The 21,582-nt window shown below is 47.0% G+C and overlaps 1 protein-coding gene across 4 annotated transcripts in view; it reads left to right on the forward strand.

The window, feature by feature from the left end:
• Positions 1-21,582, forward strand: part of PDZD2 (PDZ domain containing 2) — a 369,690-nt gene that overhangs the window by 337,787 nt on the left and 10,321 nt on the right. For all 4 annotated transcript variants that reach the window (XM_012738435.3, XM_076007958.1, XM_012738438.3 and 1 more), the window contains 8 exons: positions 668-702; positions 1,445-1,601; positions 2,181-2,992; positions 5,181-5,325; positions 12,725-16,760; positions 17,558-17,675; positions 19,890-19,991; positions 20,673-20,943. In XM_012738435.3, the coding sequence (XP_012593889.2) occupies positions 668-702; positions 1,445-1,601; positions 2,181-2,992; positions 5,181-5,325; positions 12,725-16,760; positions 17,558-17,675; positions 19,890-19,991; positions 20,673-20,943 (5,676 nt within the window). The remainder of the gene's footprint in view (positions 1-667; positions 703-1,444; positions 1,602-2,180; positions 2,993-5,180; positions 5,326-12,724; positions 16,761-17,557; positions 17,676-19,889; positions 19,992-20,672; positions 20,944-21,582) is intronic.

Below are 21,582 nucleotides of genomic sequence, written 5' to 3' on the forward strand. Positions count from 1 at the left end.
TGACCTGCCTGAAAGCTGTGCTTTCATAATCCCGCATTTCTACTCATTTATAGAAGATTTCATTAAGCCGTGATCCTCATGCCCAAGGTCTCTTTTGCTCATGGCATAGAGTTTAAAGTCTAAATGCTGAGCCTTTTCATCCTTCAGTTAAGAACTAGAATAGATATTCTACCCTCTGCTCAGTTTTCCTATGAGTTTCTTGGGTGATGATCATTTGTGTGTTCAGCAGATATCACCAAACACTTGGTAGATACCAGGTCCAGTGCCCGGCACTGGGCAGTTAGATCAGTCAGTATCTCTGCTCTAGAGGCTGTTAGATGGTTGAGACGAGATGCAGCCACCCATAGTTGAATTATACTACATATATAAAGATTGATGTGTGGGCAGGATAAAATACTTTGGAAAATCAGAAGAAATTACTTCCAGTTGGGATCATCATGTGGGGAGTAGGGCTAAAAGCTAGGGCTAAAAGCATCAGCAGAATTTTGGCAGCGGGATGGGGAAGTGGGGGTACCCAGGTAGACAGCACACCCGTCCACACCTGTGCACGCTACCCCTTAGTCAGGCAAAGGGAGTTTTGTTTAATATGTTTGGCTCGTCCTTTTGTGAGCCTATTGGTGATTTGAACTTCACTGTTTTGACAATATGTGAATTTTCCCCTCAACAGGTACCTCCTTGAAGAGTCCCTCTCTTGCAAAAAAGGTGAGCCAAGGTGTACTGCTACCTACCTCCCTCAGCTGGGTTTATGAACACGTTCCCGGAGCCCACAAGTCAAACCTATGGGTCCTATTTCTGCCCAGGAATCATGTTTGCTACTTTATGCAGGAAATAGTAATAGTGCCATCTTGAGAGCAATTACACAAATGTGTATTTCTTGTATTAAATATTCATCCAAGAAAAGAATAGAGTGACAAAAGAACTGAACTATAGTTTTTAAAATAACTTTTCAAACTACTCCATGATAACATGGCCAAGTCAGTTCATGGTGCTTGGGACTTTAAGGACACTGTGGCACCTTCCTCAGTTAGACTATTGCTAAATCCCAGCGGGTCCAGGTGCAGGATTCAAACTCCCCTGGGTTTTGTTCATCCCTTGGCCGGATGCGTGGCTGGGTATTGGGAATTGCATTCTGCTGTCCTATCCCGGCCCCAGGGTTTTCCCGGGATGGCTGATTTACTGCTACTGTGATCATTGCCAAAAATTTGGCCCCCCAAAAAGAAAAAAAATCTCTAAAAACATTGGCTGCAAAAGTCACCTTTTCCATTCATTAGTTATTAAGTCAGCCATTCTAAAGTAAATGGAAGGGGCATTTATGTCACAGCTGTTCTCGAGTGACCGTGGATTAGAACAAAGTGTTCTCAGAAAGATAGAAAACAGTTGCCCGGTTCAGTCTGCTTTTGATACTTACATCCTCTTGGTCATGTGACATTGTCTTCTTCCACAGGACTCCCTTATCTCTGAATCTGAACTCTCCCAGTACTTTGCCCACGACGTCCCCGGCTCCTTGTCAGACTTTGTGGTGGCCGGCTCCGAGGACGAGGATCACCCGGGAAGTGGCTGCAGCACGTCGGAGGATGGCAGCCTGCCCCCCGGCCCCCCCAGTAAGCAGGGGAGCCCCGGGGAGCCCAGGGCTCTGCATCCCAGTAAGCAGTTACTAGTTCCTGCCCACAGTGGAGGCTGTGGTGGTTCCACTACCCTGATACTATAATATGGACACCTCTGGTTGAGCAGGAGCCGTCTTCATACCCTGACTAAATGCAGAGTTTACTCCCGGAAAATGCAACTGCTGTTAATGGCTGGCCACTCAGCTGTGCGGTAGATGGGCCAGGCACACGTTCTGTACCCAGGGCTTGATGGTGCCCTCTTTCTATGTCATTTATGTAATGTAGTCATGATGACATGCTTCTGTCTCCAAAAGTACATATTTCGGTTAAACTATCCAGAGGTTGGAGTTTAAGCGAGGGGGAAAGGGTAGGTCCATATGAAAGAAAGACAGGCTGGCTTCCCACTCCGTATAGCTCCCAAGAAGCCACATTGCCTAAGCCTGGGGTCCAGGGGCGGGAGGTGTGCGTCCGGCATTCGTGAACACAGAACTTGTGTGTGATGATGTAAAGATGGGACAGGATTATGAGACCAGGGAAACTCAGTTCCGTTTGACCTTTCTCCCCATACCCTGCCAGCTCACAAGGAGGCGGGAAAACCCAGGGCCAACAGTCTCGTGTGTCTGGGAAGCCCAAGGGCCTCTGGGCTCTTCCACAAGCAGGTGACAGTCGCCAGACAAGCCAGTCTCCCCGGAAGCCCCCAGGTCCTCCGAAACCCTCTCCTCCGCCAGAGGAGGGTGGGCTGCTACGATGCCAACGATGCCAGTGACGAGGAAGAGTTTGACGGAGAAGGAGACTGCATTTCACTCCCGGGGGCCCTCCCGGGTGCCAGCAGGCCTCTGTCAGAGGATGACTCTAGGCACCTCTTGACGACCTCTTCCAAGGTCATGGGTGTCCACAACCAAGAGGAGCAACCTCGGAAAACGCTGGTCAGCAAGGCCTGCTCAGCGCCTCTCATCGGCAGCTCCGTGGACCTGGAGGAGAGTGCCCCAGAGGGTACGGCGGACACTCCTTCCCACACCGCCAAGCCCATGGACTCTGCAGAGGCCCCCAAGGCGGGCGCCGGGGGCCTGTGGAAGAAGGAACTGTCAGGGTCGAGTAGTTTGCCCAGATTGGAATACAAAGCCCATGCAGGCACCCAGAGTCCCATGAGCACAGAGAGCCCCAGTTCCCCCCAGCAGAAGAGTGAAGGCCTGGCGTCCAGGCACAGACCAGTGGCCAGGGTCAGCCCCCACTGCAAGAGACCCGAGGCCGAGGCCAGGCCCAGCGGCTCAGGGACAGTCAGCCTGACCAGCAGAGCCAAGGATCCATGCAATCTGGACTTGAAAATCCAGGCCATGTCCATCAAAGTGACCGTCCCTGGGTTTCAGCCAGGTGGAACCATGGAGAAGGTAACTGACTTTCTCTCAGTCCTTTTGAATAGAGGTAGATACTGTGTTTCGTGAAGGTGGAGTCTGTTGTAAAGCACAGGCTAACCTCCCCAAAGGCAAGGATGATGCCTGGAGAGTTATCGTTCAACAGAGTCCTTCACTTCAATACATGGACTGCTGGGAGCTCAGTCATGTGCCAGCAGGTTCTTAGCCAGCCGTGAGATCATTTGGCTAAAGACAGAATTGCTCTCATACCTGTACACAGGGCTTATGGTGATGACGGAATGGCAATGTGACCCTGGTAAGGTGGAACCCTGGGCCTGGCACCAACTCCTCCTCTGACTAGTTAGCACTAGTTGAGTGACGACTTGGGTGAGTTATTGAACCTCCCTGAGCATTAGTTCTCTGGGTTGGCTCTATGCCTTGGTCCTCTCAGAGTTAGGGACCCATCAGACATAGGTTAATGGTAGTTCCCTCCACCTGACAAGGTTATAAGTGATCCCTATTTTTTAGAAATTTCTACAGTGGTTATATATAATGATAGCTACTCACAACCTTGTGTATCTCATGAAATAATGGGGATGCATTCACTTAGAAACTGATAAGGCACCACAGTAAATGCAAATTAATATTGTTTATGTTACTTGGTTACAAGTATGTAAGACTTACCAACTTGTTCATTTTTTAAAATTTCAATGTATCTCCACTTCAGCAAGGAGAGAGTAAAAGAAATTAATGTTGTTTACGATTTATTCAGCATAAATATTTTTTCTCTCTGAGTGGAGAAGCTGATATAATTTATAATGCCATATTTATAAAGTTATGTGTTCAAGTGGTTTATATAAACATGTGTAAATAGACCCAGAAAATGTCATAAAAGCTATACGAGGCAGAAGTCTTTTTTATTTTTACTTCTTTTTTAAATAGAAAAATCTTTTTTCCTCCTCCTCAAATATTATATTTTACCTCCAACTGGCACAAGTGTTTTAAAATACTATGTTTGGCCATTGAGTAAATTCCTTCTCTTAAAAACTACCATCAAGTTTTAGGTAACTATGTAAAGCCAAATCAAGATCTTTATTCATAAAACTTTATATCTATTAAAATAAGAGATTTTGTAATTCTGAATTCATATTCCCAATAACTTTTAAGCAGCATTTAAAGCTTTTGTACAAAAGATTTTAATTTTTCTCATAAAAATTTTAGTGCCAAAATTTGATTTTTATTTACATATGAGAAAGAAAATAGAATGTGTTGTCATAAACTATGTCTTCAAATATTGGAAGCAAAAAAACCCTCTCTCTTTTAGTAAATGAGTTGTCTTCTGTTTGTATTTACTACATTTTTTAAATTAAGGTGAAATTCATATAACATAAAATTAACCATTTTAAACTATAGAATTCAGTGGCGTTTAGTACGTGCACACAGCAGCGTGACCACCACCTCTGTCTAGTTCCAAAACTCTTCTACTCTTTGTTACGTATACGCCTTCACTAGTAAACAAAATTAACTGAGTTAAACCCTGTGAAGGTTTCCCTTTATGAGCAATTGACAATTGACAAAATTATTTTTTACAAAAGCTGCTGAAAGGCACATTATCCCTTTTGTATCTTTCCTCTGCTGCCACCTTTGGGCCACTTTATGATTCATTAACTCAATGGATAAATTTCTAATAAATCTGATATAACTTTTCAGTAAAGTTTTAAAATTTCGTTGCAGCGGGTATTAGAAGTAAGGAAAATAATGTAATTGGCATGTGGCCAAAGCCTTGAAATACTAAATGTCAATTCCATTTATCCGGATCAGTCTTCTCCCTCACTACCAAACCAAGGAGCTGGTTTTATAGTCTTTGTTGTCTCTGTGCACTATAACAACAGTAATACCTCAGATCTGCATAGCCTTTAATATGCTGCATGCTGATTTTATAAGTGTTCTCGTTTAATCATCTTTATTTAAACTCTATGAGTAAGACTGGGCAAGTCTTATCATCCCATTTTAAAGCTGAGAAAACTGAAGCTTAGGGGGAAGGAGGGACAAGACCTCACATTTGCCAGCAGACCTTACACACACAGTCTGGGTCTTCTGGCTCCTGGTCCTGGACTCTCTTGATTTTTCTCAGACCAACTCTCTTCTGTGGATGATGATGTTCTCTTATGATGCAGAAAACCTGAAAGCTATTTCCAGTGACTTGTGGTTGTCATTGTGCCAGGAATCCCTGGGAAAGCCGACCACTGCAGATGCTCGTGCCCCAACCAACAGTGGGCCAGCCAGTGCTCTGTCCCACCCGGACACCGGACACCTCACAGAGAACCTGCCCAAAGCTACACCAGAGAAGGGGCAACAACTCATGACTGGTAGGATTATTTTACCATTCATTAAGCTTAAAGATGGGAGAGTAGATGCCTTACTAAAAAGCATTACACAGTGGTAATACTGAGGTGAAGGAAGAACTTTTACACAAAGTAGTAGTAGTTCAATGCTGCCTGCGTTTAACATCTTTACGAGATCGTTGTGCCTAAACTTGTAATTCCATGTTGAGTACATCCATTTTCAGTCCATTCAACACTATTTACCCATTTTGTGACACCAATGAGACCAGACACAAGATGAATCAGGATTTCCCACCCATCAGAATCTCAACACTCTGCTTATGTGCAATCTAATGCACTGAGAAATGGCAATAGGAACCTCCACAAAGGAAAAGTACAACAATATCAAAAACTATACCTAAGTATTGACGAGAGATGGAGTAATGTCATGGAAGCAGAAATCATCTCATCATTTATTTGGCTACCCATCATCTAGTACTTGTGCAAAATAATATTACAAAATGTGATTTTTTTTCAAGTCAAGCTGAATTAAGCGACTTCACTTCCTTGTTAATGGAGACCTTTACTGAAAATCTGAATTCTTTTTTTTTTTTTTGAGACAGAGTCTCACTTTGTTGCCCAGGCTAGAGTGAGTGCCATGGTGTCAGCCTAGCTCATAGCAACCTCACACTGCTGGGCTCAAGCAATCCTTCTGCCTCAGCCTCCCGAGTAGCTGGGACTGCAGGCATGTGCCACCATGCCCGGCTAATTTTTTCTATATATATTTTTAGTTGTCCAATTAATTTCTTTCTATTTTTAGTAGAGATGGGGTCTTGCTCAGCCTCGGCCTCCTAGAGTGCTAGGATTAGAGGTGTGAGCCACCACGCCTGGCCTGAATTCTTAATTTGCACTCTGGCGGAAGGGGACACTTTTCTTAGTGGCTGGTGATCGCTGTGATCCCACGCATGGAGCTACGCTGGGGTCTTGGCAGGCCTCTTGCCTTCTCATAGGTTAGCAGACTGTGGAGGTAAAGAGAAATAAGATAACTTCACTTGCTAGCGCTGTCCTATAAATTAAAAATTTGAAACCCCAAAATATCGACCCCATACCTTGATGGCTACTAACAAAAAAAATACAGGCCCCTGATGTCTTTGTTTTGTGCTCTGAGGCTCTTTGTTCTTCGATCAATGATGAGGCTGTTGCTATGGTTTCTGTTCTGTCTTGGGGGTTCACATTCAGTCGCTGAACAAACGCGTTCATGTTTGTTAACAATTTGACTTGATTGCAAAGTGAGTTCTGACTTCTTATTTGAAGGAGATGAAGTCACACTGAGGCAGCCCTCAATATCACCTTTCAAAGTAAAGCATCATCTGAGGCCAGCATCTTCACGCATTTTAAGAGTACATGTTCTATGTAACAGTCCCATGGAAGTTTTTCCGGAATCCGTATTTGCTTTGGCATGGGGGTGCGGGTACAGAAGGGAATTGTTTGTTTCAGTGCGACCAACATCTTCCTAATTTGCAACCTCATGCAGAAAGTTCTTCCCTTTCTCACCACTTGAGGAATTTCTTTTCTGCATACTGAGGGTTTGTACCTTAAGTAAATGGGTTTATACATGTAAAGTCCTCTTGTGTTACATTCAGTGTAGGAAAGAACTGAGTCTCCCACCCCCGACCTCCAGAACTGCCTGCCCCGTGCTCCATAGAGCTTTGTGCACTGCTGGGACACGCTGATCCCTGCATTTGGGTGCTTTTCCTTCCTCCCCTCTCTGGACTTCCCGCAGGTAATAAGCCTTGAGAAAGGAGCAACTGTGTATTCCTTGGCAAACAGTAAATGCCAGTGCCAGGAACTAATTATATTTAATACATAATAATATATGTGCTATATTTAATTACCATACACTTAACATTTTGAAACATACTATATTGGTTATCATTTAATTATTTAATGTAAGAGTCCTAATTGTGAGGACCCATTGCTGAGTTGCAGCGACACACTGGCGCCCTCTATGGCTTGTGGGGTGTATCTGAAGTGTTTGACCCAATGTACTAAATTGCCTGGTCCCCAAAAATTTTTAGAGCCTCTGTCTCCTTTTCGTAGATTTTTCCTCTCATCTTCCCAATTAAAAGGCTATCTGTTACCAGTCGGTCCTGCTGACAACTAGACTGCTGGCAGCAGCTCTTCTTCCTCTTCTAATTTTATTACAAATAGCTTAGTGCTTTCCAATGTGTAGGAAGGATGTTCTTCAAAACATATCCTGTTTTAACTGAAATGTCCAAAAACACATAATTATTCAAAGAAGGAACACCTTAGTTAAAAAAAAATCCTCCTCCTTAAGTTTCCAAAATAATATATACAACAAACACGTGGTAGTTAAGCACACAGGTGCCATATACAATCTGTCTGGGTTCAGCTCTGAGCTCCAAAATTTGACCAGGGAAGTGACCCTAAATTAATCACTGATGTCCTAGACCTCCCATCTCCTGGGGTTATTTAGGAAGAATCAATCAGATTTTAATGTAAAGCACTTGGAACACTGTCTAGTACCTAATATGTTCAATAAGTTATATCATGTGCATATGTGATTTTCCTAAGAGAAAACTTATACACATGTATATATGTGCCTAGGATATAATCATTCAATAAGATATATATACACACACATATACACACACATACAAGATTTCCGAAGAAAGTTTTTAGAAAGGGATAAAGATCAACTTGCTGTTTACACAGGAGCAAATGGCCAACCACGAGGTGTTGGTTGCGAGATCTGATTTTTAGAGCCTATTTAGCTCTCTAGCAATAACTGGCTGTCTCTTCTAATAGTTGGCTCTTAGGAACCAGGAAGAGGAGAGGGTGGTGGCTGTTGGAAGAGTTGTCAAAGCTGTTACAAGAAAAGCCCTGCAGAAGTGTGGGGAGTATAGGCCCTTTATTTGGCACTGCATTTTTATTTTGTTTATTTATTTTTATTTTTTTATTTTTTTGAGACAGAGTCTCACTCTGTTGCCCAGGCTAGAGTGCCGTGGCATCTGCCTAACTCACAGCAACCTCAAACTCAAGCAATCCTTCTGCCTCAGCCTCCGAGTAGCTGGGACTACAGGCATGTGCCACCATGCCCAGCTAATTTTTTCTATATATTTTTAGCTGTCCAGCTAATTTCTTTCTATTTTTTTTTTTAGCAGAGACAGAGTCTGGCTTTTGCTCAGGCTGGTCTCAAACTTCTGAGCTCAAATGATGCACCCACCTCAGCCTCCCAGAGTGCTAGGATTACAGACATGAGCCACCGCACCCAGCCTGCCACTACATTTTTAAATAACTATTATAAAAGGAATACATGTTGATTACAAAAACTTAGGAAATTATAGTCGAGAGGGAAATTTTTAAAAGATACCATTAGAATCACCTAAGTCCCAGAGAGAATCTCTATTAGTATTTTGGTATGTATCCTTTTAGTCTTGTTCTGTATGTTTAAATAAATCAATCACAATCCTATTCTCTTTTTTTTCTTTTTGGGAAAAAAAAAAAAGATTATGGTGGTCACCAGTACCTAACATTGTTCACCTCAAACATCCAGAGGGAACATTTGAACAGCTTGCTGGGGTCCACAACACTGCTCTGCAGCCCACTGACTGGCACCAGCCCTAGCTGACTGTCCTCCACACTGACAGCTCAGGTGCCAGCATACCTGTGGCCTATTCCAGCTAGGAAACTGCTCCAATATCCCCTAGGCCCTTCCACACCTACGACATCACTTGGAAAAAGGGCACTGGGCCTTCCACCCTGGCAGATGTGCATGGTAGAGTCAACCTTCCTCCCATGATTGGATATTTAGAAGGTTTCCCAAGGAAGGATTATTTTGAAAGGTGACATCAAAGGCTGCCTTAGTGTAACTTCATCTCCTTGAAATAAAACCAGTTTAAATTACACACTTCACAGTAAAGTCAAATTGCTCACCTAAATTGCCTGGCAGGGTTTTTGAGTGAATGTAAAATTTAAAAACAGCCTCTAAATCCCCTCTTTTCATCTCATTGCTACTTAGCCCGTATTTGGTGTCAGCAGAAGCAGGAAAGCTGTGCTTCAGGGAGCTGGCAAAAGGAGAAGAGCACACGAATCTGAATCCTGGCAGGCCCTGGCCTTCCACGGTGGGCCGGGAAAGTGTCGTAGTCCCCAGGGGTGTCTTGATGGTCCAGCGTCACCATTTCCAAGTGCTCTCCACACAGAGGCCAGAGTCAGGGTTTAGGCAGCATCAGGGGCTGCAGGTCGCCAGCTTTCTGGGGTGATCCCAGCTCAAATACCCATGAACTGAGTGACCTCAGGTACATACTTAACCACCTGTGCCTCTGTTCCTCATCCTTCCAGTGTAGGTGGTCAAGGGGCCACTTCAGTATGGAAGGAAAATTAAATGCATGGAAAGCTCTTAGCATAATAATAAATCCTTCATTATTGGAAAAACTCTCCGCACGGTGCTAAGTCCTAATAATTAGTTCTTAATTATTCACAGAAACATCAGGAAGGAAAAAAGCATGCAATTATCAATAAGATGATTCTGCGTGAGATGTGGAATGAACTTAACACTTGGGGTATACTCACTTCTCAAAGACCTTTCACGTGACTGAGTTTTTCAATCCAACCTCAGACTCGTAGTTCCTAAGAAAATAGCTTTGTTCTTTTTTTATGCTAGTTTTCCCCCCAGTGCGAGATGCTGTGTGCCAGAGGTGGGCAGATTAGCCCAGGAGCATGCACGGCCTCGTGAGGAGGCACCTCCAGGACACAGTGGCTCTTGGAATCTACCTCATTGGTGACTTGACTTCCCACTGTCCACCAGCACGCGTCACCTTTCCCTGCCACCTTTGAGGTTTCATGCTCTGTCTTGCTTCTCTGCTTTCATTCCATATCTTTTTTTTTTAATTGACACATAATAATTGTACATATTTATAGGACACAATGTGACATTTGGATACCATGTATACATTGTGTAATGATGAAATCAAGGTAATTAGCATATCCATCACCAAACATTTGTCATTTCTTTGCTGTGGGAACATTCAAAATCCCCTCTTCTAGGTATTTTGAGAAATATAATACCTAATTATTATTAACTGTAACACCCTACTGTGCAATACATCACCAGAACTTATTCCTCCTATCTAACTGTAACTCTGTACCCACTGACCAGTGTCTCCCTAGCTCCCTCCCCTTCCCCTTCTCTAGTCACCACCATTCTACTTTATACTTCTATGAGATCAACTTTTTTAGATTTCACATATGAGTGAGATCATATGCTATTTGTCTTCCTGTGTCTGGCTTATTTCATTTAACATAATGTCTTTCAAGTTCATCCATGTTGCCACAAATGACAGGATATCATTCTTTTTATGGCTGAGTAGTATTCCATTGTGTGTATATATCTCACATTCTTTTATTCATTCAACTGTTGGGCACTTAGGTTGATTCCATTTTTTGGCAATTGTGAATAGTGCTGTGATAACCATGGGGGTACAAATCTCTTTCACATACTGATTTCATTTCCTTTGGATATATACCCAGTAGTGGGATTAATCTGGATTGCTGGATCTAATCTGGATTGCTGGATCATATGGTAGTCCTATTTTTAATTTTACAACCCTCCATCTGTTTTCCATAATGGCTGTACTAATTTACATTCCCACCAACAGTATGTAAGGGTTCCCTTTTCTCCACACCCTCACCAATGCTTCTTTATCCTTTGTCTTTTTGATAATAGCCATTCTAACTGGAGTGAAGCAATATCTCATCGTGGTTTGGGTTTGCATTTCTCTGATGATTAGTGATGTTGAGCTTTTTTTTTTTATATATATACCTGTTGGCCATTCGTATGTCATCTTTTGAGAAATGTCTGTTAAGGTCTTTTGCCCATTTTAAAATTAGATTATTTGCTTTTTTGCTATTGAGTTGTTTGAATTCCTTATATATTCTAGTTTATTATAACCCTTTGTCAGATATGTAGTTTGCAAAGCATTTTCTCTCATTCTGTGAGTTGTCTCTTCACTCTGTTGACTGTTTCCTTTGCTGTACAGAAGCTTTTTAGTTTGATATAATCCCATTCATCTAGTTTTCCTTCTGTTGCTTGTGCTTTTCGGGTCTTATCCAAAACAATCCTTGCCCACTCCAATGTCACAAATCATTTCCCCTGTTTTCTTCTAGTAGTTTCTTAGTTTTGGAGCTTACATTTAAGTCTTTAATACATTTTGAGTTCATATTTTGTATATGATGAAAAATAAGGGTCCAGTTTCATTTTTCTGCATGTGGATATCTAATTTTCCCAGCACCATTATTGAAGAAACTGTCCTTTCGTCAATGTGTATTCTCAGTACCCTTATGAGTTAGCCATAGATACATGAATTTATTTCTGGGCACTCTGTTCTGTTCTGTTGGTCTGCGCATCTGCTTTATGCCAGTCCTATGCTGTTTTGGTTACTATAGCTTTGTGTAGTATATTTTGAAGTCAGGTAGTGTGATTCCTCTAAATTCCCTACCCCCCTCAAGATTGCTTTGGCTATTCAGGATCTTTTCTGGTTCCACATGAATCTTGGGATTGTTTTTTCTATTTTTTTAAAGAATGTCACTGGAATTTTGAATGGGGATTGCATTGACTCTGTAGATGGCTTTCGGTAGTACGAAGATTTTAACAATATTAATTCTTCTGTTGTCTTCCTCACCTTTCTCCTCCTCATTCTCTGGCCAAACTATCCCTCATGAACCCACTTGAGTCCCCACCTCCTATGTTGAGGCTTCTTGGGATAATCTGGCCTTCTAGCTCTCCCACTCCTCTGAACTTTGTCAGGACAGCTAAAGCTCCATGTAGACTTGTAGCCCATCTGTAGCGTTCTGTATGTTCTCTCCAATTAGCCTCATCTTCTGCACTAAAAAGGAAGACTCTTAAGTACAATGTCGCTCGCTTCCAACAGCATGAGCTGAGCAGCCTGAACATGACTGGACAGATGCTGGGACTGAGAGAGTTGAGAGGCCTCTGCCGAATCATGCAAAAGCTGAGGAATCCAACAGAACAGCGGCCTAAGCCCTGCAACTTGTGCCATCAGAGAGTGGCTCGTGTAAAGAAACCTGGGCAAAGGATTTCCGGAGTCCTCAGTCCTTAAAAATAACCCAAAGGAAGAAAAAACAGGCAGACCTGAACATTTATTTTGCCAGCTAGTCTGAGTTATTTTAGAGCATCTAAAGCAGGGTGGTGTTGGTTAGAGATGGGTGCTCTGTAATTTTAGGGACAAAAACAGAAAGACAAAAAGGCCTATATTAGGCTGTGGAATGTCTTTCTGAAAAAGGAAAAAATCATTGAGAATCTTTATAACTTTCCAGTTTTTAACAATTGAGAGGTTTCTTGTTCTCTCACATTTTCCCCTTTATCTCCACTACAGCCTCACCTTCTGTTTACATTTCCACACAGGACTGGACAGCACCCCAGACCTCGTCCCTCCCCCGGGGAAGAAGGGGGCCACACACCCTGACCCCAGCAAGACGTCAGCAGGTGCAGAGCAAGTCGGCCAGCCCGTGTCACCCGGGGGCTCCAGGCCCCAGGATAGATCGCCAGTCAGAATGGCCCGAGAGGGCAGCACGTCCCCAGGGGAGAAGGCAGCGGCCCCTCCTGACTGCAGCAAGGCTGCTCCAGAAGACAGCTTGCCCCACAGCACCAGGAGCGCGGCCACTCTCAGGGGACCGGGACCTGGGGCAGAGGGAGTGACACCAGCTAGTACCATCCTGTCACGAGACTTCCTCACATCCCAGGAAAAGAGACAGGGAGCTCCCAGTAACCACAGCGAGGCTTTGGAAATGACAGGAATCCGTGCACCCGGAAACTCCCGGGAGTCTGCTCTTCTGGAGGGAACAGATTCTGTGCCCACAAGGACACCGCAGGCCGGCCTCTCCCTGCCCAGATCCGCTGACACGGCCAAAGGAGCGTGTGGCAGTGCCTCGGGGCACTGCTGCCCAGGGGGGAGTGGAGAGAGCCCTGTGACGGACATCGACAAACTCATCAGGGATCTGGATGCTTCTGAGGCAAGTTCTGCGTCTCCCCAGAAAGGACAGCGTGGGAGTCCGGAGGGCAGTTCTCAGGGCCACCCGCCAGCTGGAGGCGGGAGCTCCCGCCAGGCCGAGCCCATCGCGGTCACGGGGGGCCAGGCGCCCTCCCCGAGGAGGGCCCGGGCTGCGGGTCCCCTCCCTCAAGCACAGTGGGCCTCCCAGGCTTCAGTTTTGGATTCAATTAATCCTGACAAACATTTTACTGTGAACAAAAACTTTCTGAGCAACTACTCTAGAAATTTTAGCAGTTTTCATGAGGACAGCACCTCCCTCTCGGGCCTGGGCGACAGCACAGAGCCATCCCTCTCTTCCATGTACGGGGACGCTGAGGACTCGTCTTCTGACCCCGAGTCGCTCACTGAAGCCCCGCGACCTTCCGCCAGGGACAGCTGGTCACCTCCTCCCTCCCGTGGCTCTTCTCACAAGCAAGAGGCTCCGGAGTCCGAGGAGGAGCAAATTGAAATCTGTTCCACGAATGGCTGTCCCGATCGGCCCTCGAGTCCTGCTCCTCCTCCCGCCCAGGCCGCCCCCTGCCCCGCCTCGGCCAGGGTTCTGCCCCTGAAACACAGCGCCCTGCGAGAGCCGGGGCAGCGTCCGCGTGAGAGAGCCACCGTCTTGCCAGGAGCCTCCTGCTCTTCGATCCCGGACTCTTCCCCGCCGTTTTCACTCTTGGACACAAGCTCTCAGGAGCACGAAACTCACGCGGACACGAGCACTTCCCAGAATCACAGGCCACAGGCCTTATGTGCAGGGGAAACAGTGGAAGTCACCGGCACTAGCTTGGCCGTGGAAAACAGTCCACCTTCTAACGTCGCCAGACGTCTCCGCAAGCCCCCGGTCACTCTCAGCTGCCCCGACATGGTGAATGGCTTGGAACATGACTCACTGGGTGACGAAACCCCACGTGAATGTGAAACACATGCTCATGCAACTGAGCATCCGTCCCCCTCAGGTGTGGATGTCCCGAAGATCGGAGAGTCTGTTCTGACAAACCTACACATCTCTGAAAGCCAAGACCTGGACGACTTGCTTCAGAAGCCAAAAGTGATTGCCAGGAGGCCCATCATGGCCTGGTTTAAAGAAACAAATAAAAATCCGCAGGGTGTGCACGTGCAGGGCAAGGCTGAGAAGGAGCAGTCCACGACGCCGGCCAGGAGTCCCGACTCCAAAAATCAGCTGTGGAGCTCAAGCCACACGAAGGGGGTCACTGTGGTGCACGGCTCCCCACAGCCGAAAACGAACCTGGAAAATAAAGACCCATGTAAGAAAAGTCCGGTGGAAACGCTGCTGAGTAGCTGTCCGAAACCCAAGTGCGGCCCTAAGCTGAAGAGGCTGAGCATCAAGGGCAAAGGCAGAGTCAGCGCCGAGGCCCCCGCCACCAACACCGCGAAGGCTGGGGGACTGGACCCCAGGAAGCCCCTCACGTCACCCCAGGCCTCCCACAAAATGCTCTCCAAGGGAGCGTCACAGCAGTTCCACCTGGCTGCCCACGAGGAACCCCACACAAACGCCGCAGCCAGCCCCAGGTCTCCCCAGTGCGCGCCGGAGAGCAAGCCGCCCCTCGCTGCCGCTGGGTCGCTGAAGCCCTCGGCGTCAGACACGAGCATCAGGACGTTCATTTCACCCCTGACCTCCCCCAAGACCCTTCCCGAGCAGGATGCATGCAGCAGGGCCCACACGGCTGTACACTCAGAGCCTGACAGAGGCTGCCCAACTGCCCCCAGATCTCCCAAGTGTGGACCAGAGGGCAGGGCGCCCCGTGCTGACTCAGAGCTGGGGAGCCCCGCGGCACCAAGGAGCAGCGTGTCCACGGCAGGCAGCAGGCAGGGCGAGCAGCGCCCACCCAGCCACGCAGCGTTGGCATCAGACTCGGCCCAGCCCAGGCTGACTGGCGAGAAGGGAGGCAACACAATTGCTGGGGATGCCCTAGAAAGAACAAACCAGCTGAAAATAGTTGAGATTGCTTCTGAAAGCGTGCCGAAGAATGCGTGTGGTGACAAGCCGGCTCAGTGTGACAGGCAGGGGGGGTCCTCGGCCCAGTGCCACTGCCAGGAGAAGAGCGAAATCAGACTCTGTCAGCAATTGGTGGAATCATCCCCAAATCATCCGTCCTTACTCACCTCTCATGCCCCCCAAGGAGAGCAAGAAATGCAACGATCGTTCAGCATGGCGAAACTGGCTTCCTCCTCCTCCCCGCAGCTGCCTGCTAAAAAGGCAGATTCCTCCCAGGGGAAATCCAGCCAGTTGTCAGACTCCCTAGGGGTGCCCAAGAATGGCGGAGCAGCGGGCCCCGGCGGGGAGGACCATCCGTACTTCACACCAAGGCCAGCAACCAGGACCTACTCCATGCCAGCCCAGTTCTTAAGCCACTTTGGACGGGAGGGTCATTCTCCACATAGCCCGGGTCGCTCTCCTCGGGACAGTCAGGCCCCTGTGACAGGCGGCGTTCTCCCCGAGGCAAAGGCATGCAAAGGTGGCATCCTGGGCCTGGTTAACGGACAGGGTGTATATAGTGTCAAGCCTCTGCAGGAAACCTCAAGGAACCTTCCGGCCACAGATGAAGGGGATGTCATTTCAGTCCAAGGGACGAGCTGCCTAGTCACAGACAAAATCAAGGTCACCAGAAGACATTACTGCTATGAACAAAACTGGCCCCACGAATCTACCTCATTTTTCTCTGTGAAGCAGCGGATCAAGTCTTTTGAGAACCTGGCCCACTCTGACCGGCCTGCAGCCAAGTCCGTGGCGTCCCCTTTTCTGTCGGTGAGCTCCAAGCCTCCCATTGGGAGACGGTCTTCGGGCAGCGTCACTTCCGGGAGCCTCAGCCACACAGTGGACGCAGCGGCGAGGTCGCTGAGACGCAGCCTGAGTTCCTGCAGTGAAAGCCAAAGTGAAACCAGCGCCCTTCTCCCCCAGATGGCCAAGTCCCCGTCCAGCATGACGCTGACCGTCTCCCGACAGAATCAGCCAGAGACCAGTAACAAGGGCCCTGGTTCCGACCAAAAGAAATCCCTGGGTCCTTCAGGAATTGCCACCCCAGCGGTGACCCCAGCCTCTCCCAACAAGAGGAACAAGCCCTCGGCGCGCCACGCCCAGCCCTCGCCTGTGTCCCGCTCCAGGCTGCAGGAACTGAGAGCCTTGAGCATGCCGGACCTCGACAAGCTCTGCAGCGAGGACTACTCAGCAGGGCCCAGCGCCATGCTCTTCAAAACCGAGCTGGAGATCGTCCCTAAGAGGTCGCCGGGCTCCCTGGCTGGAGGCCTGTCGTGTCCCGAGAAGGGCGGGAATAGAGCCTGTCCAGGAGGAAGTGGCCCTAAGACGAATGAGCCTGGGACACCCAGTCCAGCTGGTGATACGGGTAAAACCGCCCAGGATCTGCCTTTCGGAAAAAGCTGGTCAGTTAAGTAAGTATCTGCCTCCTACTCTCATTTAAATAAAGTTGTTTTCATTTGGAATAATTTTAGACTTATAGAAAAGTTGCAAAGAGGATACAGAGGTACAGTTCCCACGTACCTCTCCCCCACTCTTCCTAATGTTAACGTCTTACGTAACCACAGTCCCGTTTGTCAAAAGTGAGACGTTAATGTTGGAATGACACTGTTAACATACAGACTTTATCCAGATTTTGCGAAATAAATTCCACTAATGCCCTCCTACTATTCCAGGACCCCACATTGCAGTTAGCCCCCTTTGTTTTTAATATCATTACTGGCAAAAGGAAAGTGCCTGCAGGGAAAAGTGTCTGCCAAACTGTGGCTCTAAGAACATTATTCTACAGGACATGGCACTTAAGCAAAAGCAAAACGAGAGGGGTGGGAGGACAAAGAGGCTGTAGCTCAGAGGAGAATTCGGGCCTTTGAAGGCGACTGGAGTCAAAGGGGAATGTCTAACATTTTAAAGTATTTCACTTGCGCCTATATGTTGAATATTTTGAAATGTGTCAGAAATGTTCTGTTAAACTCCTATGCTGGTCCCCTGATGTCTTGGATGGACCCCTGGACCCATGCCAGTTCCCCTTACCATTGGCAGGGAATACCATTCAGGATTCTTCCATTGGTTTGGAATGGGATTTATGACCAAGAGCATGAAGATTGGAAAATACCTGCAGTACAGTAAAAGGAGATCATTTTAAATGCATGCTTACAAATTGGAGACATTGCTTTCTTCTTTAATATTCTTCAAATGTATTTCTGTTATTTAGTTTGGATCAACTTCTAGTCTCGGCAGGAGAACAGCAAAGATTACAGTCTGTTTTATCATCGGTGGGATCAAAATCTACTGTCCTAACTCTCATTCAGGAAGCGAAAGCACAATCAGAGGTGAGTGAAATGCAGAAAACACGGCGCTAGTGCCGCGTGAGTGCCACCAGCTCCGACGGCCAAGGAGAGCCCTCCCCCAGGCCCAGACAGGACGTGCCGGGGTCTCAGTTTTACAGCATAGTCTGACTTTGCCTCACTTGCTGCCAGCTGGCTCCAGAAGCTGGACCTTTCTTGCGTGCTCGGGTGCCAGGTTGGTGTCACTGCTGTCTGAACTCCCTGGTAGCAACTAGTCACCATCCACCACACCCTCCCGCTGAGCTTGTCTGCAGAGGGTCCTCCAGCAGAAATACGCATCTGGGAAATGCTGAAGGCTGATCACAAGCACCTCTGGCCACTTCAGTGTGGACAGAGAGTAGTCGAGGGAGCCACCTGCTGGGGAAAGAAGAGTTCCATCAGCCCTGCCCTGCCCTGCCCTGCCCTGCCCTGCCCTGCCCTGCCCTGCCGTGCAGCTGGCCCCCGGACAGCGTGGGGTCAAAAATCTGCATGTAACTTTGGACTCCCCAAAAACGTAACTACCAATAGTCTATTGCTGAGTGGAAGCCTTTACTGATAACAGTCAGCTAACATGTTTTGTATGTTATATGGTCATAACTTGTCCTGGAATACAAGAAGACTCCCATTTTCAAATATCCTGCCTCTTTGCTCCAAGAAGACACTTATATATCTAAGAAGTATTCATATTCACAGCATCAACATTACATCCCCGAAGCTGGACAAAGATGGTTTACTGGGCCATGTGTTCCTGTTTTTATTTACAAAGCAGCTACCCTCCCCCTCCTCACTGACCCATGTCTGTGCACATATATGTCTGAAGGTGCCCATGAAGTCAGCATCCCAACCCCCTCCCCAAAAGTTCGGCAAGACAATCTCGTTTCAGCCTATAGGGCTTTGGTTTGAATGAACTTCTTTAGAGACTGTATAAAACGTATGGAGTCAGTCCTCGTGACTTAGAAATGACACTAAATACTTTTAATTTGTGTTCCTTCCCCAGCACATTAGACGTGGTATCTTCTGTCAGCGTTTGCACTTTCTCCTCACCAAGTCAATCCTTAAGAATATGATATCATTTAGATTCTCTTTCCATAGCTGTGTTTGAGAACACTTTGAAGTGACAGATTCTAGATCACTTCACAGGAAACCTAGCAATGCAGATCTTTATAATGTTGCTGATCGTATCTAGCATGTAGTGAAGGAAGTCAAAATTGAGAATTAGCCCAGCTAATGTTTTATGTGAAAATCTTTTATTCCAAGATACTGTTACATCATTACATGAAACATAGCACAGTCTTTTATTACTTAACCCTAGGACATTACTATGAATGTTCTAATCTCAATGAGTTGACCATTAGTTTTAAAATACTTCATGTTTTATGATACCAGTTAATTAATTGCACCTGAAATCCGATGACCTGAACATGGTGAGGGTGGTGTATAAAATACATATCCTCAAGATGCTCTTATCCTGCCTCCTGGCCCTTGTCTTTTTGCTGGTGCTGGAACTGGCTTTGCTAAATTGCAGGTTTAAATAATTATAAAGAATTCCCATCATGGTCAAATTAATGTGCTAACATCAGATTTGGGAAGACACAATCTGGTGCCTCAAATGGCTTCAAGACTCGTGGCCAGGTGTGGTGGCTCACGCCTGTAATCCTAGCACTCTGGGAGACTGAGGTGGGTGGATTGTTCGAGGTCAGGAGTTCGAAATCAGCCTGAGCAAGAGCGAGATCCCATCTCTACTATAAATAGAAAGAAATTAATTGGCCAACTAATACACATAGAAAAAAATTAGCAGAGCATGGTGGCACATGCCTGTAGTCCCAGCTACTTGGGAGGCTGAGGCAGCAGGATTGCTTGAGCCCAGGAGTCTGAGGTTGCTGTGAGCTAGGCTGATGCCACAGTACTCTAGCCTGGGCAACAGAGTGAGAGTGTCTCAAAAAAAGAGACTCGGGAATTCTACATTGTCCCCTGCCTGGATCCTTGTTCGTGTCCACCTTCCCTGTGCTTCCACAGGTGCAGGGTGGATCTTTGGAACTTGCCGTGTAGCCACCAGCCAGCAGGGGCACAGGAGGTAGAAATGGGGTGGGTCTGACGTGCCCGTGAGCACTGGCGCGGCCCTAGGGTCGGCGGTAACAGGCACTTACAGGAAGGTCTGCGCCGGGGCTTCCTCGCTGTGGGCACAAGGGATGTAACCTTTTTCCTGTTTCTTTTCATTAGAATAAAGAAGATGTTTGCTTCATAGCGTTGACTAGAAAAGAAGGCTCGGTTCTGGGATTCAGTGTGGCAGGAGGGGCAGACGTGGAGCCCAAGTCAGTCATGGTAAGTGGCGACGTCACTGGGCTCTCAGGAAAACCCCTGTTTGCGCGGCCCAGAATTTGATCAGGACACAAATTCCAGTCCGTAGGTTCAAAGATGCTGGGTTTTGTTCCCTGCTGCCAACGTAAAAAATGGAAAAGTGGGGAAAGTGGTATGTAATATTTTCATTGACAGAGATGAGCATTTTTAACACAGAGCTGACATGATGTATAGGCCAAATCCCAACACCTATAAACACAGTTCTCTACGTCTTTATAATTTGCCTAAATATTTTGTTTAAGCACTTAAAAAATATCAGAATCGGCTGACCAAAGTTGCCTTTGCTGATAAGTTACTTCTTTCTCAAGAATAGTGACATAGGACTTTACATCACTTACAGGCCTTTGGGGTCACTAAGGAGGTCACGGGCACTGGACAAGCCCAGGGTTGTCTTCATGTTGCCCCCGGGGGGCCAGGCACCCTCAGGAAGTTGAGTGAAACTGTGCAGACACTCGCATTGACATTTGCAATTCCATTTGCAATTCCATCCCACAGTGAATATATGTTTTTGATAAACCAAGTGTTTGTATGATTTACAAAACCTGTCATTACAAAGTTCCTTTACTACAGATTTGCAGTTACTCTCTTTTACTGGAGGTCCTAACTGGATCTGGCTTTTGTTCCCTCTTCCTTTCCTTGTCCCAGGTCCACAGGGTGTTTTCTCAGGGGGCGGCTTCTCAGGAAGGGACCATGAGCCGAGGGGATTTCCTTCTGTCAGTCAATGGCACCTCATTGGCTGGCTTAGCCCACGGGGATGTCCAGAAGGTTCTGCACCAGGCACAACTCCACAAAGATGCCCTCGTGGTCATCAGGAAAAGGACTGATCAGCCCAGGCCCTCCGCCAGGCAGGAGCCTCCCACGGCCAATGGGAAGAGCTCACTGTCCAGAAAGATCATCCCCCTGGAGCCTGCCATTGGTAAGACGTCGGCTCAGCAGTCAGCAGGTTCTGGCTGAACATAAAGGAGCGTAACAGATAAATTCTGCATCCCCAAAATTAGATGTAGCAAAATCCAGTGTGTTGGGGATGGTTCTTGCAAAAGCAGTGTTTCAAGTGAATTATAAAAATCCCCCAGTAGTTTAAGCCATCCTGTTGAAGATTTAAAATAACTGCATGACAGCTCCTCTAAGCACTGGTAAGCAAAACAGAAAGCTTGTGATGGGGGAGTCAGTGTTGCAGGAGAAATTCCAGAACCAAGATTTACCCTTGGGAACTATCAAGGTCGGTATGCTGTCCTGTTTTAGAAGAGGGGGCAAAAGTGTTTTGAGTTTGAAAACAGAGACTGCAGCCTTAGTCAAGCGTGAAGAGCTCTCTAGAAGAGGCTCAGAAACAGGTTGGCCGGCTGCTGCCCTCAGACGCGGACTGCAGGCTGCTGGGGCGTCCCCCGCCACCGCGCTCGCTCGGGAGCAGTGGCGCTCTCTAATCTAGGGGACAGAGCAGAGCCCACAGAAGTTCAGGGCGGGGCACTGCCCTCTAGTAGGGGCCGGCATCTCTCCCTGCTAAAGTCACGGGTAGCTGAATTCCTTTGCGCCGCTCACCTTTGTTGTGGCCTGAGCA

This window comes from Microcebus murinus, chromosome 11 (genome assembly GCF_040939455.1).
Source record: "Microcebus murinus isolate Inina chromosome 11, M.murinus_Inina_mat1.0, whole genome shotgun sequence".
Lineage (NCBI taxonomy): Eukaryota > Metazoa > Chordata > Mammalia > Primates > Cheirogaleidae > Microcebus > Microcebus murinus.